The 13,220-nt window shown below is 28.3% G+C and overlaps 7 protein-coding genes across 7 annotated transcripts; 3 read left to right on the forward strand and 4 right to left on the reverse strand.

The window, feature by feature from the left end:
- Positions 1–211: 211 nt before the first annotated feature.
- On the reverse strand, positions 212–2,542 carry FG379_002174 (uncharacterized protein; the record flags this gene model as incomplete). The annotated part of the gene is made up of 1 exon (XM_067328043.1): positions 212–2,542. One exon carries the CDS (start codon positions 2,540–2,542, stop codon positions 212–214), a length of 2,331 nt encoding a protein of 776 aa, XP_067183582.1.
- Positions 2,543–2,811: 269 nt separating this feature from the next.
- FG379_002176 (uncharacterized protein) lies at positions 2,812–4,192 on the forward strand (the record flags this gene model as incomplete). Its single annotated transcript, XM_067328045.1, has 2 exons — positions 2,812–3,754; positions 3,804–4,192. 2 exons carry the CDS (start codon positions 2,812–2,814, stop codon positions 4,190–4,192), a joined length of 1,332 nt encoding a protein of 443 aa, XP_067183584.1.
- Positions 4,193–4,667: 475 nt separating this feature from the next.
- On the forward strand, positions 4,668–5,216 carry FG379_002177 (ARF1 2 like small GTpase; the record flags this gene model as incomplete). The annotated part of the gene is made up of 1 exon (XM_067328046.1): positions 4,668–5,216. One exon carries the CDS (start codon positions 4,668–4,670, stop codon positions 5,214–5,216), a length of 549 nt encoding a protein of 182 aa, XP_067183585.1.
- Positions 5,217–6,126: 910 nt separating this feature from the next.
- FG379_002178 (uncharacterized protein) lies at positions 6,127–8,906 on the forward strand (the record flags this gene model as incomplete). Its single annotated transcript, XM_067328047.1, has 3 exons — positions 6,127–6,292; positions 6,380–7,210; positions 7,327–8,906. 3 exons carry the CDS (start codon positions 6,127–6,129, stop codon positions 8,904–8,906), a joined length of 2,577 nt encoding a protein of 858 aa, XP_067183586.1.
- A 248-nt stretch (positions 8,907–9,154) lies between these two features.
- FG379_002179 (uncharacterized protein) lies at positions 9,155–9,466 on the reverse strand (the record flags this gene model as incomplete). The annotated part of the gene is made up of 1 exon (XM_067328048.1): positions 9,155–9,466. The coding sequence occupies one exon, from the start codon at positions 9,464–9,466 to the stop codon at positions 9,155–9,157; it is 312 nt and encodes a 103-aa protein (XP_067183587.1).
- A 462-nt stretch (positions 9,467–9,928) lies between these two features.
- On the reverse strand, positions 9,929–10,471 carry FG379_002180 (uncharacterized protein; the record flags this gene model as incomplete). The annotated part of the gene is made up of 1 exon (XM_067328049.1): positions 9,929–10,471. The coding sequence occupies one exon, from the start codon at positions 10,469–10,471 to the stop codon at positions 9,929–9,931; it is 543 nt and encodes a 180-aa protein (XP_067183588.1).
- A 649-nt stretch (positions 10,472–11,120) lies between these two features.
- Positions 11,121–12,923, reverse strand: FG379_002181 (uncharacterized protein; the record flags this gene model as incomplete). The annotated part of the gene is made up of 1 exon (XM_067328050.1): positions 11,121–12,923. The coding sequence occupies one exon, from the start codon at positions 12,921–12,923 to the stop codon at positions 11,121–11,123; it is 1,803 nt and encodes a 600-aa protein (XP_067183589.1).
- Between the last annotated feature and the right edge of the window lie 297 nt (positions 12,924–13,220).

The raw sequence follows: 13,220 nt of genomic DNA on the forward strand, positions 1-13,220 counted from the left end.
GATATTAATTTGAAAAGTAGATAGTATTATATTTATAAAAAAAAGTTTTGTACCTGAAAATTTAAAGAATAGAATTTAAATATTACTATTCTATCACAATTTTTCAAGCTTTCTTAGATTTGTCAATATGGCATTAGACTCAACAACCTTTTACATAGTCACCGATAATTAATTGTTCTGTAATTATCAGCCGGCTTTGCATGCCACTTATTTATAATCGAGATTTTATAATACTATTTACTTTTTTTTCGACCATCAATATTAATATCAATCTATGTTTTAACTTACCTTTTATTCTTCTGTCTTTAAATGTCTCTCTATTTTCTCTCCCCTTCATTATTGATTCAATTCTTTGTTGTTTGTTTTTCCTTATCCTATCAAAGTTTTGTGTTATACCCTTCTTTATATCTCTACACAAATCATCACATTCAGATCCATCTGAATCATCATCTTCTTCACTATGTTCCAAATCATTGTCTTCCTCATTTTCAATATCGGAAATAATATGTTCATCAAATGATATATCTTGTTTAGCATTATTCTTTATACCGAGAGCCTTTGTGGCCTCTAATCTTATTTTAAGCTTTTTAATCAATTTAAAATCATCTTGATCCAATATCATATCTAACGCTATGTTACTGTTTGTATAGTTACTATTTAACTCATTGTTTCTATTTTCAGCCATTTCTTGACACTCCGATTCATTCTCGTCTTCTTCATCAAGGTCATCTGAACCAGAATCAAATTGTTCAATTTCCTCCTCATCTTCTATTTCAAATTCGTGATCTTCTTCAGAGTAATACTTTTCATTCTCAGTATATTCCTCGATCTTATTTGAGTCTTCTAACAAATTGTCTTTTTCTAATTTTAACTTTTTATATTTCATAAGCAAATCCGTGCCTGAAACAGTGTTTTCAATTTTTTTATGACCATATAAAGTTGAACTTTCATCATAATTACCATCTCTAATATTTAGTGCAGATTCCTTATTCAATAAAGAACGATGCAATAAACCTGGCATTATGTCTCTGTATAAATTTATCAGACTTTTTGCTGCTATTGATATACCTTTATTATTTATGTTCCTGAAATTAGATAAATCCATCAACTTGTCTTGATCTAATACTGTAGGAATTCTGCAACATATTTCTCTAATAGTATTCAGGCCTATTATAATTAATTCTGGCCTATTACACTCATTCACAAAGTTATCCATTAATATTTTAATTATAGGTGAAAGCTCCTGTGGTGGTATTAGATCATGACAAGCCTGAGCTAAGTACGCCAATATATTTGTTACATTTTTGTTATTTGGCGATAAATAACGACATAAAAATGAGTAATAATTTATTAATATTAATTTATGGCGTTCAATTAGTCTTGATATTAAACTTATTAATAATTGACGAACCTCAAATGGATCAATGTGGCGTATTACTCGTTGAAATAATTCTTCTGCAAATTCTTGAGGATTATTTATTAAATCAATGCACTGATTACTCTTTATGACTGCGTTGCTTTCATTGCTTTTTAAATTCTTTTTTTTCAATAGTTTTTTGGCCTTTTCTAATTTTTTTTTACGACTATTCATGCTAATTCCTAGCAATGCTGATTTCATTGCTCTTTTCGCCTCATTTTCAAGCTCCTTTCTTTCTTCATCGTCGCTTATATCATTTTCTATATCATCCATACCCCAATTTTTACCTAATAAAAATTTGACTGAAATAGATACTGCTTTTGTTGTGTTTTGCTTTGTACAACAATCTGCTACAATATTTACAGTTTGAGCATCATTCCAGGTGTTTCGCCTATAAACCTCAATAAAAATAGTCAAAGCCCTAATATTGTCCTTGCTGTCATTCAATCTACCTCTTAAAAATGATATTATTGTTGAATTAAATTTTTTCAAGTCATACCCAACCGATATATTATATTTTTTCAACTCTAGTTCACTCAAAGGTTTGTTGCAAATCATTTTCTTGTTTGCATCATCCAGTAGACCAAAATTGCTTGAAAAAGACACAGAGAATGTTCTACCTAGTTGTTTGCTTTTAATTGGTATTTTAAATTTTTTTTTTGTATTAGACTTGTTCTTTCTATTTGCATCTACTATACATGAAACTATATGCTTCATAATTTTTGATCTAAGATTCTTATCGGGCAATCTCATCAAATCAAACCACAGAGGGAGTAAATATACTATATCAATTATCTTTTGATTCGAAAGTAGTATTAAAGACGTAACCATCGTAACTCGCATTTCAGATGTCATCATTGCATTATTCTTTAACTCGTAAACCAGCTTTTCTATAAAGTAATTGCATACTCCATATATAGAATAGTATGGAGATGTCTGCGCTATGAAAATCATCAATTGAAATATCTCTTTTGGTATATTCTGAGAATTTAGTCTGAAAATCTCTAGTGTCGAATAAAAATGTTGTAATTGTAATTCAAAATCGGATAAATATGCATCTGGATCCCTCTTTATTCGGTCTTGTAACTGAGGCAAAGAATAAACCTCTACCGTGTTGTCAGTCATCTTCAGTTTACATTAATTCCTATCACTATGATCTCCTACTTATTAATCTTTAATTTTAACTTTAACTCTACCAAAATAGTCAAAAGCAGCACACCCGCCTTATAATACTTATACCGAAATAAAATATTTGTAAAAATGACTTGAAAAGTGGCATGAAATGAGCGCCAAGTGGTAAAACTAAATATAATGTTTTATGATTAAGCTAATAAAATAGAGATTAGTAAGGCAACAACATACATTTCTTCAATAGGTCTGTAGATCCTATTCAAATGTCAGGTGATGTATTGCTTGGATATCTTGAAGATACGGAGAATAAAGCATTACTAGGTTCACAATTTTTTCCATCAAAGTTTGGAGGTAAACCTGCTTGGTTGGATCCTAAATATCTTCCTTCTCATAGTGATTTACAATGTAATAGTTGTGGATTTAGATTGAGGTTTCTCCTTCAGATATATGCACCTCTTGATGAGAGAGATGACTTGTTTCATCGAACTTTATTTGTTTTTATTTGTATAAACTGTAATCAAGGTGCACAAGTTTATAGATGTCAATTGCCACGAAAAAATGATTATTATGACTTCAATCCTGTAAAATTGGACTTATCTGATGACAGTTCTAGCGAAAAGTTTAATGAATTGCAACGTAACATAAATACTTTTAGTGATAAAATGTCAAGTATTTTATGTGACTTATGTGGAATGCCATTAATAAAAGAAACTGCAAACTATCATGATAATTGTGAGTCAAATGATTCCAAAAGAAGTGAAATAGTTTTTCCTGAATACAATCTTGAAATAGATATATGTTCTACTGATGAGGATGAAAGTGATTATTGTGAGCATGAAGAAGAGGATGATAGTGATAACAATGAACAGGAGCAAGAGAATATTTACATGGAATTTTGTCCAAGTAACCAAACTATTAACAGAAATTCCAGTTATAATGACGAAGATGATATTGTTAGTAGTTTTGATAGGAATGAAATAGTTAGTAATCATACAGGGAGTAAAAACGGGATTGAAGTTCAAAATTACAATGGACCATTAAATGGTAAAAATAAATCCGAAAAAATAGGTGATAAAACAACTCACAGCGAAAAATACAAACATGAAGGTAAATTATTAGAAAAAATTATGATGGATAATGTAGATCAAAATTCAAATGAATACAAACTTTTAAAGAACTATAATGAAAAATTAAAAGAAAGTATAGGTAAGTTTGCCTTAGTATGCTAACATATACATATATTGACTCAATTTAGATAATGTGTTAGATGACTCAGAAATGAGAGCTTTCAAGAAATTATCAGTTTCGAACGAAAAGAAAGACAAATTATTTGATAAATTTCTATCAATGTCACTCAAATACAAAGGACATGTGATTAGATATTGCTATAACGGCAACCCATTATGGATATCAGAGAGAAACAAATTGTCAGGATCACCACCCAAATGCCCAAATTGTAATGGAGAACGTGTATTTGAGTTTCAAGTGCAACCGGAAACGATAGTACTAGGAAATATCAAAAACAATAAGGTCAATTTCGGTATATTGGCTATATACACATGCTCTAACAATTGTAAGCCAAGTAATATTAGTAATAGTCATTATATTCAAGAATACATTTATATACAAAATAATCCATATTGAATAAATTATTATGCGCCATAAATAACCGGCAAAATCGTGCTCGATATAGGGTAATATAACTGATAATAGAAATCATTATTTTCATATATATATATATATATATATATTTTCTAAATTATAAATAAAAATTGATTATATGTAAATTAGTTTCAATAAGGGGGGTGGAGTTGTTAATTAACTGAAAAAGGGAATGAAGGTTATAGTTTAAAAATTAGGAAATAAGAACTGCAATAGACGAAATAAGAAAGGCAGTTGAATCATAAGTAATAATACTTAGAATTAACTTTCATTATATTTATTATTCAATATACCTGTAAATTAGTATTTAATATTGAAAATAATAGTAAATAAATATTATTCATAGTAAATACATGTACGCATATACATATATATATATGTATATATATACGTATGTATATATGCATACATATATATTTGAATAGAACTATTAATATTTATATAAAAAGTAGAAAATATGGGACTGGCACTTTCTAGAATATGGAACAGGCTCTTTGGGAAGAGGGAAATGAGAATTCTCATGGTTGGTTTAGATGCAGCAGGTAAAACAACAATACTTTATAAACTTAAATTGGGTGAAGTAGTGACCACTATTCCAACGATTGGATTCAATGTAGAAACTGTTGAATATAAAAATATTTCGTTTACAGTTTGGGACGTTGGTGGCCAAGATAAAATAAGACCATTGTGGCGTCACTATTATACGAATACAGACGGTATTATCTTTGTAATTGACAGCAATGATAGAGAGCGTATCAACGACTCTAGGGATGAGTTAATGAGGATGTTGAATGAGGATGAGTTGAGAGATGCAACGTTGCTAGTACTGGCTAACAAACAAGATCTTCCAAATGCAATGAGTGTTACAGAGGTTACAGAAAAACTTCAATTAAGTTCTCTAAGACATAGAAGCTGGTTTATTCAGTCTACTTGTGCTACTGCTGGAGACGGTTTATATGAAGGTTTAGATTGGCTAGCGAGAAACCTTGAGAAGAATGTTTCTTAAAATTATTACTATCAATCATTTTTGCTCCGAATGCCATAATGTACCCTTTTTCTCTAATTTTAAATAATTATAATGACTTTCCCTATGTTTCTAAAAATCTTGTATTTCCCCAGTTATTATTGACTCATTTTTTTTGGATCTCTAAAAACAGCCTATTGTTGTTGACTCCACACAGATAAGTTATAAGTGAGAAATATTAAGATGAAAAGCGAGTGGTATGATACATTCTGTAAATAATATCGGAATTTATTGGTTTCGGTTAAATTTTTCTCAATAATTGATTATGTTGATATCTTTTAGGAAAATATCAAGGTTTAAATGACAATTATGACTAATATAGAAAGTAAATATTTCGGTGTTAGTATCGAATAAATTATCTCATACGTTTTAAACATAGTTATTGATGCTGTTTTTTTTTTTTAATTTCTACTTTACTATTTCAATTAGAGGTAGTTAAATATAATTGTGGGGAACGTGTGGCGGTAAATTCTTTAAACTGTATGACTTTACATTTTTTGTCCAATTAGACCGTAAAATAAAATTGAAACTTAATACCTTTCTTTTGCTGTGATAATATTTTACTTGATTATTTATATAATATTTGACTAAAAAACAACCGTATGAATTTATATAAATAACATAATAAGTTGTAATCCTTGTATATTTGCGTCAAGAAATTATTATAAAATAAGTAGCCATCTCCCGTTTTCTACCTGTTAAATATCAATAATAACAATAATAATTATTATCATTGTTATTCCATCTTGAAAAAAACATTTAATAAAATAAATCAGAATCAGCTGGTCGTTTTGCTGTTTCTTCTTTTATGTATCAAGAAAAGTGGTGTGATAAATAAATAGTATTGTTTTAGAAATTAAATTTTAATGAATATCGTTCAAGATCTGTAAATATGGATTCATTGATTCCAATTGTGAATGAATTGAGAGAGGTTTTATGCACAATAAAAGAGTACTCAGACTCAAATAAGTTAGGGGATGCTCCCATAGATTTTCCAGAGATAGCAGTTGTTGGATCCCAATCAGTCGGTAAATCATCTCTTTTAGATTTCATTATAGGTAAGTGTTATTGGAAAGTTTTTTTACAACTAAAATGATATTTATTACTTTTTGTTTATTTTATAATTTGTTTTGTAAATGAAACAGGCCGTCATATATTACCCAGAGGACATGGAATAGTAACGAGAAGGCCACTTATACTTCAGTTACAACAAATATATGAAGATAATAAGGAGGATTATGCTGAATTCGGCCATAAAAAAGGAATAAAAATTACAGATTTTGAGAAAGTAAAAGAAGAGATACAAATAGAAACTAATAGACTAGTGGGCGATAATAAAAAAGTATCAGATAATCCAATATTACTAAGAATATACTCAAAAAAGACAGTAAATCTGACACTAGTGGATCTCCCAGGTTTGACAAAAGTACCTGTAGAAGACCAACCGTCAGACATTGATTTACAAATAAGAAAAATAGTTTTATCATACATAAGAAGACCAACTTGTTTAATTTTAGCAATTACGGCAGCAAATACAGATATAGCAAATTCAGACAGTTTGAAAATAGCAAGAGAGGTTGACCCTGAAGGTAAAAGAACAATAGGTGTTTTAAGTAAATTAGATACAGTTGAAAACTATACAAGTTTAATTCAAATATTAAATAATAAGTTGTACCCATTATCAAGAGGTCATATTGCAGTAATGTGTCGAGATTTAAGGCAAAGAAACAGTGGAATAAAATCACTAAGAGCATCATTAAATGAAGAGAGAAATTTCTTCGAGAATAACATTAACTTAAAGCCTGTAATAAATAGGTGTGGCACATATAATCTCATAAAAACACTTCAAAGAGAATTAATCGATCATATAATACTCTTATTGCCACAGATAAAAAATCAAATAAAGAAAATAATCGAATTTAAAAAAGAGGAACTAGCAGGTTATGGCGATTATTCATTTGTTTTTGATAGTTATGGTAAGTTGTTTACTAGTTAATCCAGCTTTTTTGTTTTAATTGATTTTTTAAAATTAAATCAATTTTATTCATCTAATTTGTTTTTTATAATATATTTAATATTATTGAATTAACAGACGAAATAAATTCAATAGGTATATTAAAATTAATTAATAATGACATAATGAGCAAAGGTGCAATTATACTTGATTGTTTTTCTAAATTTTCGAGAAAATTTCAGGATATGATAGAAGGAAAAGCCTCTTATCAATCAGGTGCAATGAGATTATCTGGTGGAGCCAGAATCAACTATGTATTTCACAGTTGGTTCGGTATTACACTATTTAAATTTGATCCTTTGGATGGTTTAACAGATGATGAAATAATAACTGCAATAAAAAACTCAACAGGGACAAGATCCTCTCTATTTGTGTCAGAAGGAGCATTTGAAATACTTTCGAGAATACAAATAAGGAAGCTATTAAAGCCTTCTCTAACTTGTGTTGAACAGGTTTATAGTGAATTAAAGACACTGTTATATCAATGTACATTACCAGAATTAATAAGATACGAAAATTTAAGGAAAAGTATAATCAAAGTTGTAGATAATGTGCTGCAAGAATGCTTAGGCCCTACAAAAAAAGCAATTATTGATCTCATTAACATTGAATTATCTTATATTAATACAAATCATCCCGATTTTATTGGTGGTGCTTCTGCATTAACAAACATATTTGAATGTGACGACATTACACCTAGAAATTATAAAGACAAGTTATTCAACAATAGATTAATTAATAATAATCAAGATCCATTTGATACTCAAGAAGATGTTTTAGAATACAATAATAATCATAAACTTTTAAACAGAAAAATAAATAACAGGTTGGTATTGAATGATTTTTTTAAAACTCAGAATGAAAAGGTAGTAGTCAAATCTACGGATGCTATTAATATTAATAACAATAGTGATGTTAATAGTAATTCAAACAACAGAAACAACTATTTATCTAAAAATCAAAATGCTTCAAATACTGCTGAATATTCAGAATATGAGAGTCAGTATACTCCAAATAGTAAAAATAACAATGTTGAAAACGATGAAAATAGTGGGATTATAAGAATAGGAGATAATCAAGGTTATTTACAAAATGGAGTATTTGAGACAATAACAAGAACATTTAAGAATTTAACTGTTAACAGCGTTAATGAAAATTTAAATGTACAGGGTGAAAACAAGAATCTAGCTAATTCAACAAATGTTTTATTCAAAACTTTAGCAAATGATAATAATTATGAGGATGATAATATTAGTGTTATTAAAAATAATACAATATCGAGAAATAATACCATTAACAATGATACCAATTTATCACTTCCTACAGTTCCCGAAATAATTACGACTTCTAATGGTTCAACTGAAAGAGAAAGAGTTGAATCTGACGTAATTAAGTTTTTTATCGTTTCTTATTTTAACATTGTCAGAAAAAACATTGCAGATTCAGTACCAAAAGCCATAATGTATTTCATGGTAAACGCAGTTAAGGACAAAATTCAAAGTGAGCTAGTAACAAAATTATACAGAGATGATATGTTCGATGAACTTCTCCTAGAAGATAAAGAGATTGTGGAAAAAAGACAAATGTGTCATAGATATATTAACAAAATTGAGAATATTACTTGTCAACTTGAAAATCTAATTTCGAACTTTAAATGACATAAAATTCACCAGTTTTGTACTATATAAAAGTAACATAATAAGTACTATATATTAATTAATTTTTGTTTTTTTCAGAATCTATGAACTCTAACATGTCTTTGCAATATAAATTAATTTGCTCTAAATTCATTGACTTCACTTTCTCATCATGCAAATTTCTAAATCTTTCAATAAATCTGTTTCGGAGTTAAGGTTGATATTTATAATTAACACTTTTTTATGTATGCATAAATAAGTTTTGAAACTTACTGTATTAATGGAAAACTTGTATTTTGCGATTCTTCTTCCAATAAACATTCAAGTAAGGGATAAAAATTCTCACCTTCCTCTAAATACTCTTTAATTGTATAATTATCAATATCAAATTTAATTTCTGGCTCACTCATCAAGTTGTCATTCTTATAGTAGATCTCACCTAAATCATCCAATTCCTTTATATCTTTCATACTTTTTATTTCTCTAATTCTTTTTCTAAGCCCTATTTTTATAGGATCCTCCTGTTCAACTGTAGATTTACTCATCTCATCTAGTTTTAAATAAGATTCTCCGTCGACCATTTTACACAGTTCTATTTAAGTCTTATCTTTTTTAATGTGAGATGTAGCAGCAAAAAAACATTAATTTTAACACGTTATACGATGTTTTACAATTTATTTTACTGTTCTGAAGATGCACCTTGTTTCAGGCGCTAAAAAATGTTTTTATTAAATATCTGGTTTATAATACAAATACACTTGTATCTGTTATTGTTTCTATACAACCAATAATGATCAACCTTGTTTCAAATGTTGGTTGAAATATATAGTTATAATTGCAACTACAAATGCGTAGAAAAGGCAAAGATGAAGTGTTTTAATAATAAGATTATTATGCATAAACTACTTAAAACAAAATAGTAAATTACGAACAAGATGTCCTATAAATTAACATTTTATTTTATTATTTAAATATTCTAAATATAAAAATATCAAATGTTTGTATAATTTATAATATATTTCTCAATTATCTCACATAGTTTATTAGTCACATATTACGGGAACATTCAGAGAAGTTAATATATTTTGTATTTTTTTGTTAATAGCTTTGCAAGTAATGACGCTTTTTGGTACATTTAAATATTTAGAACAAGACTCTAAAACTTCTGAGACGGTAGTTTTTTCATTGATCATTATGTTTTCAAGAAGAGTTGGATCTTTTTTTATTGAATTAATAACAACCTCTGTTGTTATTGTGTTTTCATTTATAATATCCCTATAATTCATTGATAAATTCTTCACATTATTTTTAATATTACTAGTTCTATTTAGATTTGAGTGATTTCTTTCATTGTTATCAAAGTTTCTATCTGAAATATCACAAATTATTTCAGTTAAGTTACCTGTAAGTAAATATCTTCTTATTTTTTCTAGCATTAATATTTGTTGATTCAAGGATGAGCTTTGGGATGATTTTAAACCACACGCCTTTAATATGCTTTTAAGGTTATCATGAGAAATTTCGTGAAAATTAACTCTAAAAAATGAACCATTCAACAAATGTAGATCTTTAGTTTCCACATACATTATTATTATTATTTTTAAATAATATAATATTCTTCAATGATTTATTACCGATATTACATATTTATATTGTTATAATTATATTTATAATTCAGGTGATAAAATCTTGAGACTTGATAGAAAAAGAGAAATTAAAAACTAACCTCAACCACTTTCCAATTTAAATCCCAGTAAACTCAATAACCTAGATAGAAAAGGTGAAGTTAGTATTTCGCTTGAACAAGTTTAGCGCCCTAAGAATCTTGATATGCTACTAAAGAAATGGAGAAAACAGGTAGATGCAATATCAAAGGAAAATTAAGTATGAACATATTTAAACATTGTTAAATAATCATTAACTTTACTATGTTCTATTTAACCAGTGCGTCTTCACTGAAACTTTATATTCTAAGTACCTTTAACATGTAAAAAAAAAACAGCAATATGTAAGTGCATGAAACGGAATTTAAGTGGGGTGTTTTTCTGCATCGAATGGGAACAATAACTAATTTACCGTCAAGTGGATAAGTTGCCTGACAATATTAGATATAAAGTGCATATATTAATTGTATAACAAAGAACTAATATTCGAAATAATGAATAAATTCTAATATAAGGAATAAAATAAAATATATTTATTTTTTATCATTATTATACTATTGAGAAGAGAACCTCAATTTGTTGAGTTATTTTTAATCATAATTTTAAGTTCTTTGTTTTCATCTTTTAATTTTTCGATAATATCTTGCATTTCTTCTAATATACGTTTTTTTTCATCCTTCAGCTCTTTGATTTGTTTCTGCTTTTCTTCATAAATATTGTTCATTTTAAGTTCCCAATCATTTAATTTAGCATTTAAATGTAAAATAGTCTCCTCAAGTTGCTTGTTTTGGCTTTCTAAATTCGAATTATCCTCTTTAAGTCTGGATATTATTGATCCAGTTTCTATTTTTTCACTCAATTCTTTAGATTTAATTTCAGTTAAGTGTTGTTTCGCTTTCTCATATAACACCATTCTCTCTTCTGCTACCGATTTCCAATCAATGTTGTCATTATTAGTGTCCGAAGAATGTTTTTTACAATCATTATTCATCCCATCATTATCATTTAAATCTTTAGAATCCTTATAAGCTTCACCATCATCATTTTTTTTATCCGGATTTATCTTTGTAAGGGCCTTCTCAGCCCTTAAGTATATAGAATTAGTTTTTTTAACTTCTTCATATCTTAGTTTCTTATATTTAATAGTACAAAGAAAACAAAATAACCTTCCATCAACCTTTTTTTTTGAGTCCTCACCTCTATCAAATGCACACACTTTCCTACACATATCGCAAGGTAGAGGTTCTCCATATGTTTCTCTAGAGGATGTACATCTATCACAGAGAAAATTGCTTGACCATGCTGACCAACAATCACAAAAATGACATCTTATTGGATCTGTATTATATTTACAAAGATTTCTGCAACATTCCATACATATTACCTTTCCAAATACCTTGGCTGCCTTTTTTAATATTCTATGCTGCAAAAATTCAATTTTACAATATATGCATTCTTTTTTAGATGATCTGGAACTTCCGTGACCACCTGAAGAGGATAAATTTTTATAACAATGATTACATAATGGTGTTATTTTGTCCTTCCATTTAATTTTTTGGCATTCATAACACAGTTTCTTATCGTTCAACACATCCATTCTTGCCCAAATAGAGCCTTCACCAGTAACGTGAAACACTGATATAGAGGAACTGTCGCTAGTTGTTTCCTTTTTTATACCTTGTGATAAAACACGTACCCCTTTCTCAACTTGTTTTTCAGTTAGTTCTGCAACTTTCACTTCATCTGATGCATTTAAATTATTATTTATGTTTAAACTATCTTCAGAATTATTGCTATTATTCTCATTGCCAATATTTAAATTACAATTTTGTAGTTTTCTATTGTTAATGCCGACGTTACCATTGTTATAGATATTGATATTATTATTAGATCTGTCCCATTTGTTGCTTCCATTGGAAAATTTGGACACTCTTTGGTTTCCTATAGGCCCTCCACCTGTATGTTCACCAGGACCAAATTTTTGGTCACCATACTGATATTCATATGAATAAGGTTGTTGACTCCAAAATCCGGGATGGTATCTTTTATAATACGTTTCTTGAATATGTCTTCCATTATCTGAATTAAAGTTATGGTAATTATTGTTATTGCTACCATATTGATTTGAGTGAACATTTTGTGGATATCCTGAACTATTATTATAGTGACTTTCCAATCCGTAATGATGACTATTATAGTAGACACCTCCATATCCGGATCCTACTCCCACTCCACCACTACCTTCTCTTAATTCTGCTCCTCTCAAGTTTCTATAACCATGACTTCCATGATTATTACCTTCATTTGTTACTCCATACGGTGCTATTCTCTGAAATGAATGATGGTCTCTATAAAGTACCTGATCTTTGGACATTATTTGTGATTTATAAATGTTAAATTTGCTTACAAGTATATCAGAGGTAAACCCAAAATAATTCACTATTTAGTTAGATATACAAAAAAATATAACCTCAATTTAAGTCGATTATTTTATTGTTTCACCTTTATTTCACTTGTTTCTTTTCCTGTTTCCTTGTAATATTCCAGTTTAATTTCTAAACTCACAAAGGGTGCCGTTTTAGGCGGCTTTTTTTTATTTGCTTATTTGTTATTTAAAATAATATACAGGTTTTATATGGTAATTTATTTAACTTTTCTTTTGCTCTTATAT

This window comes from Cryptosporidium bovis (genome assembly GCF_009768925.1).
Source record: "Cryptosporidium bovis isolate 45015 chromosome Unknown contig_3, whole genome shotgun sequence".
NCBI classification, from domain to species: Eukaryota; Apicomplexa; class Conoidasida; order Eucoccidiorida; family Cryptosporidiidae; genus Cryptosporidium; species Cryptosporidium bovis.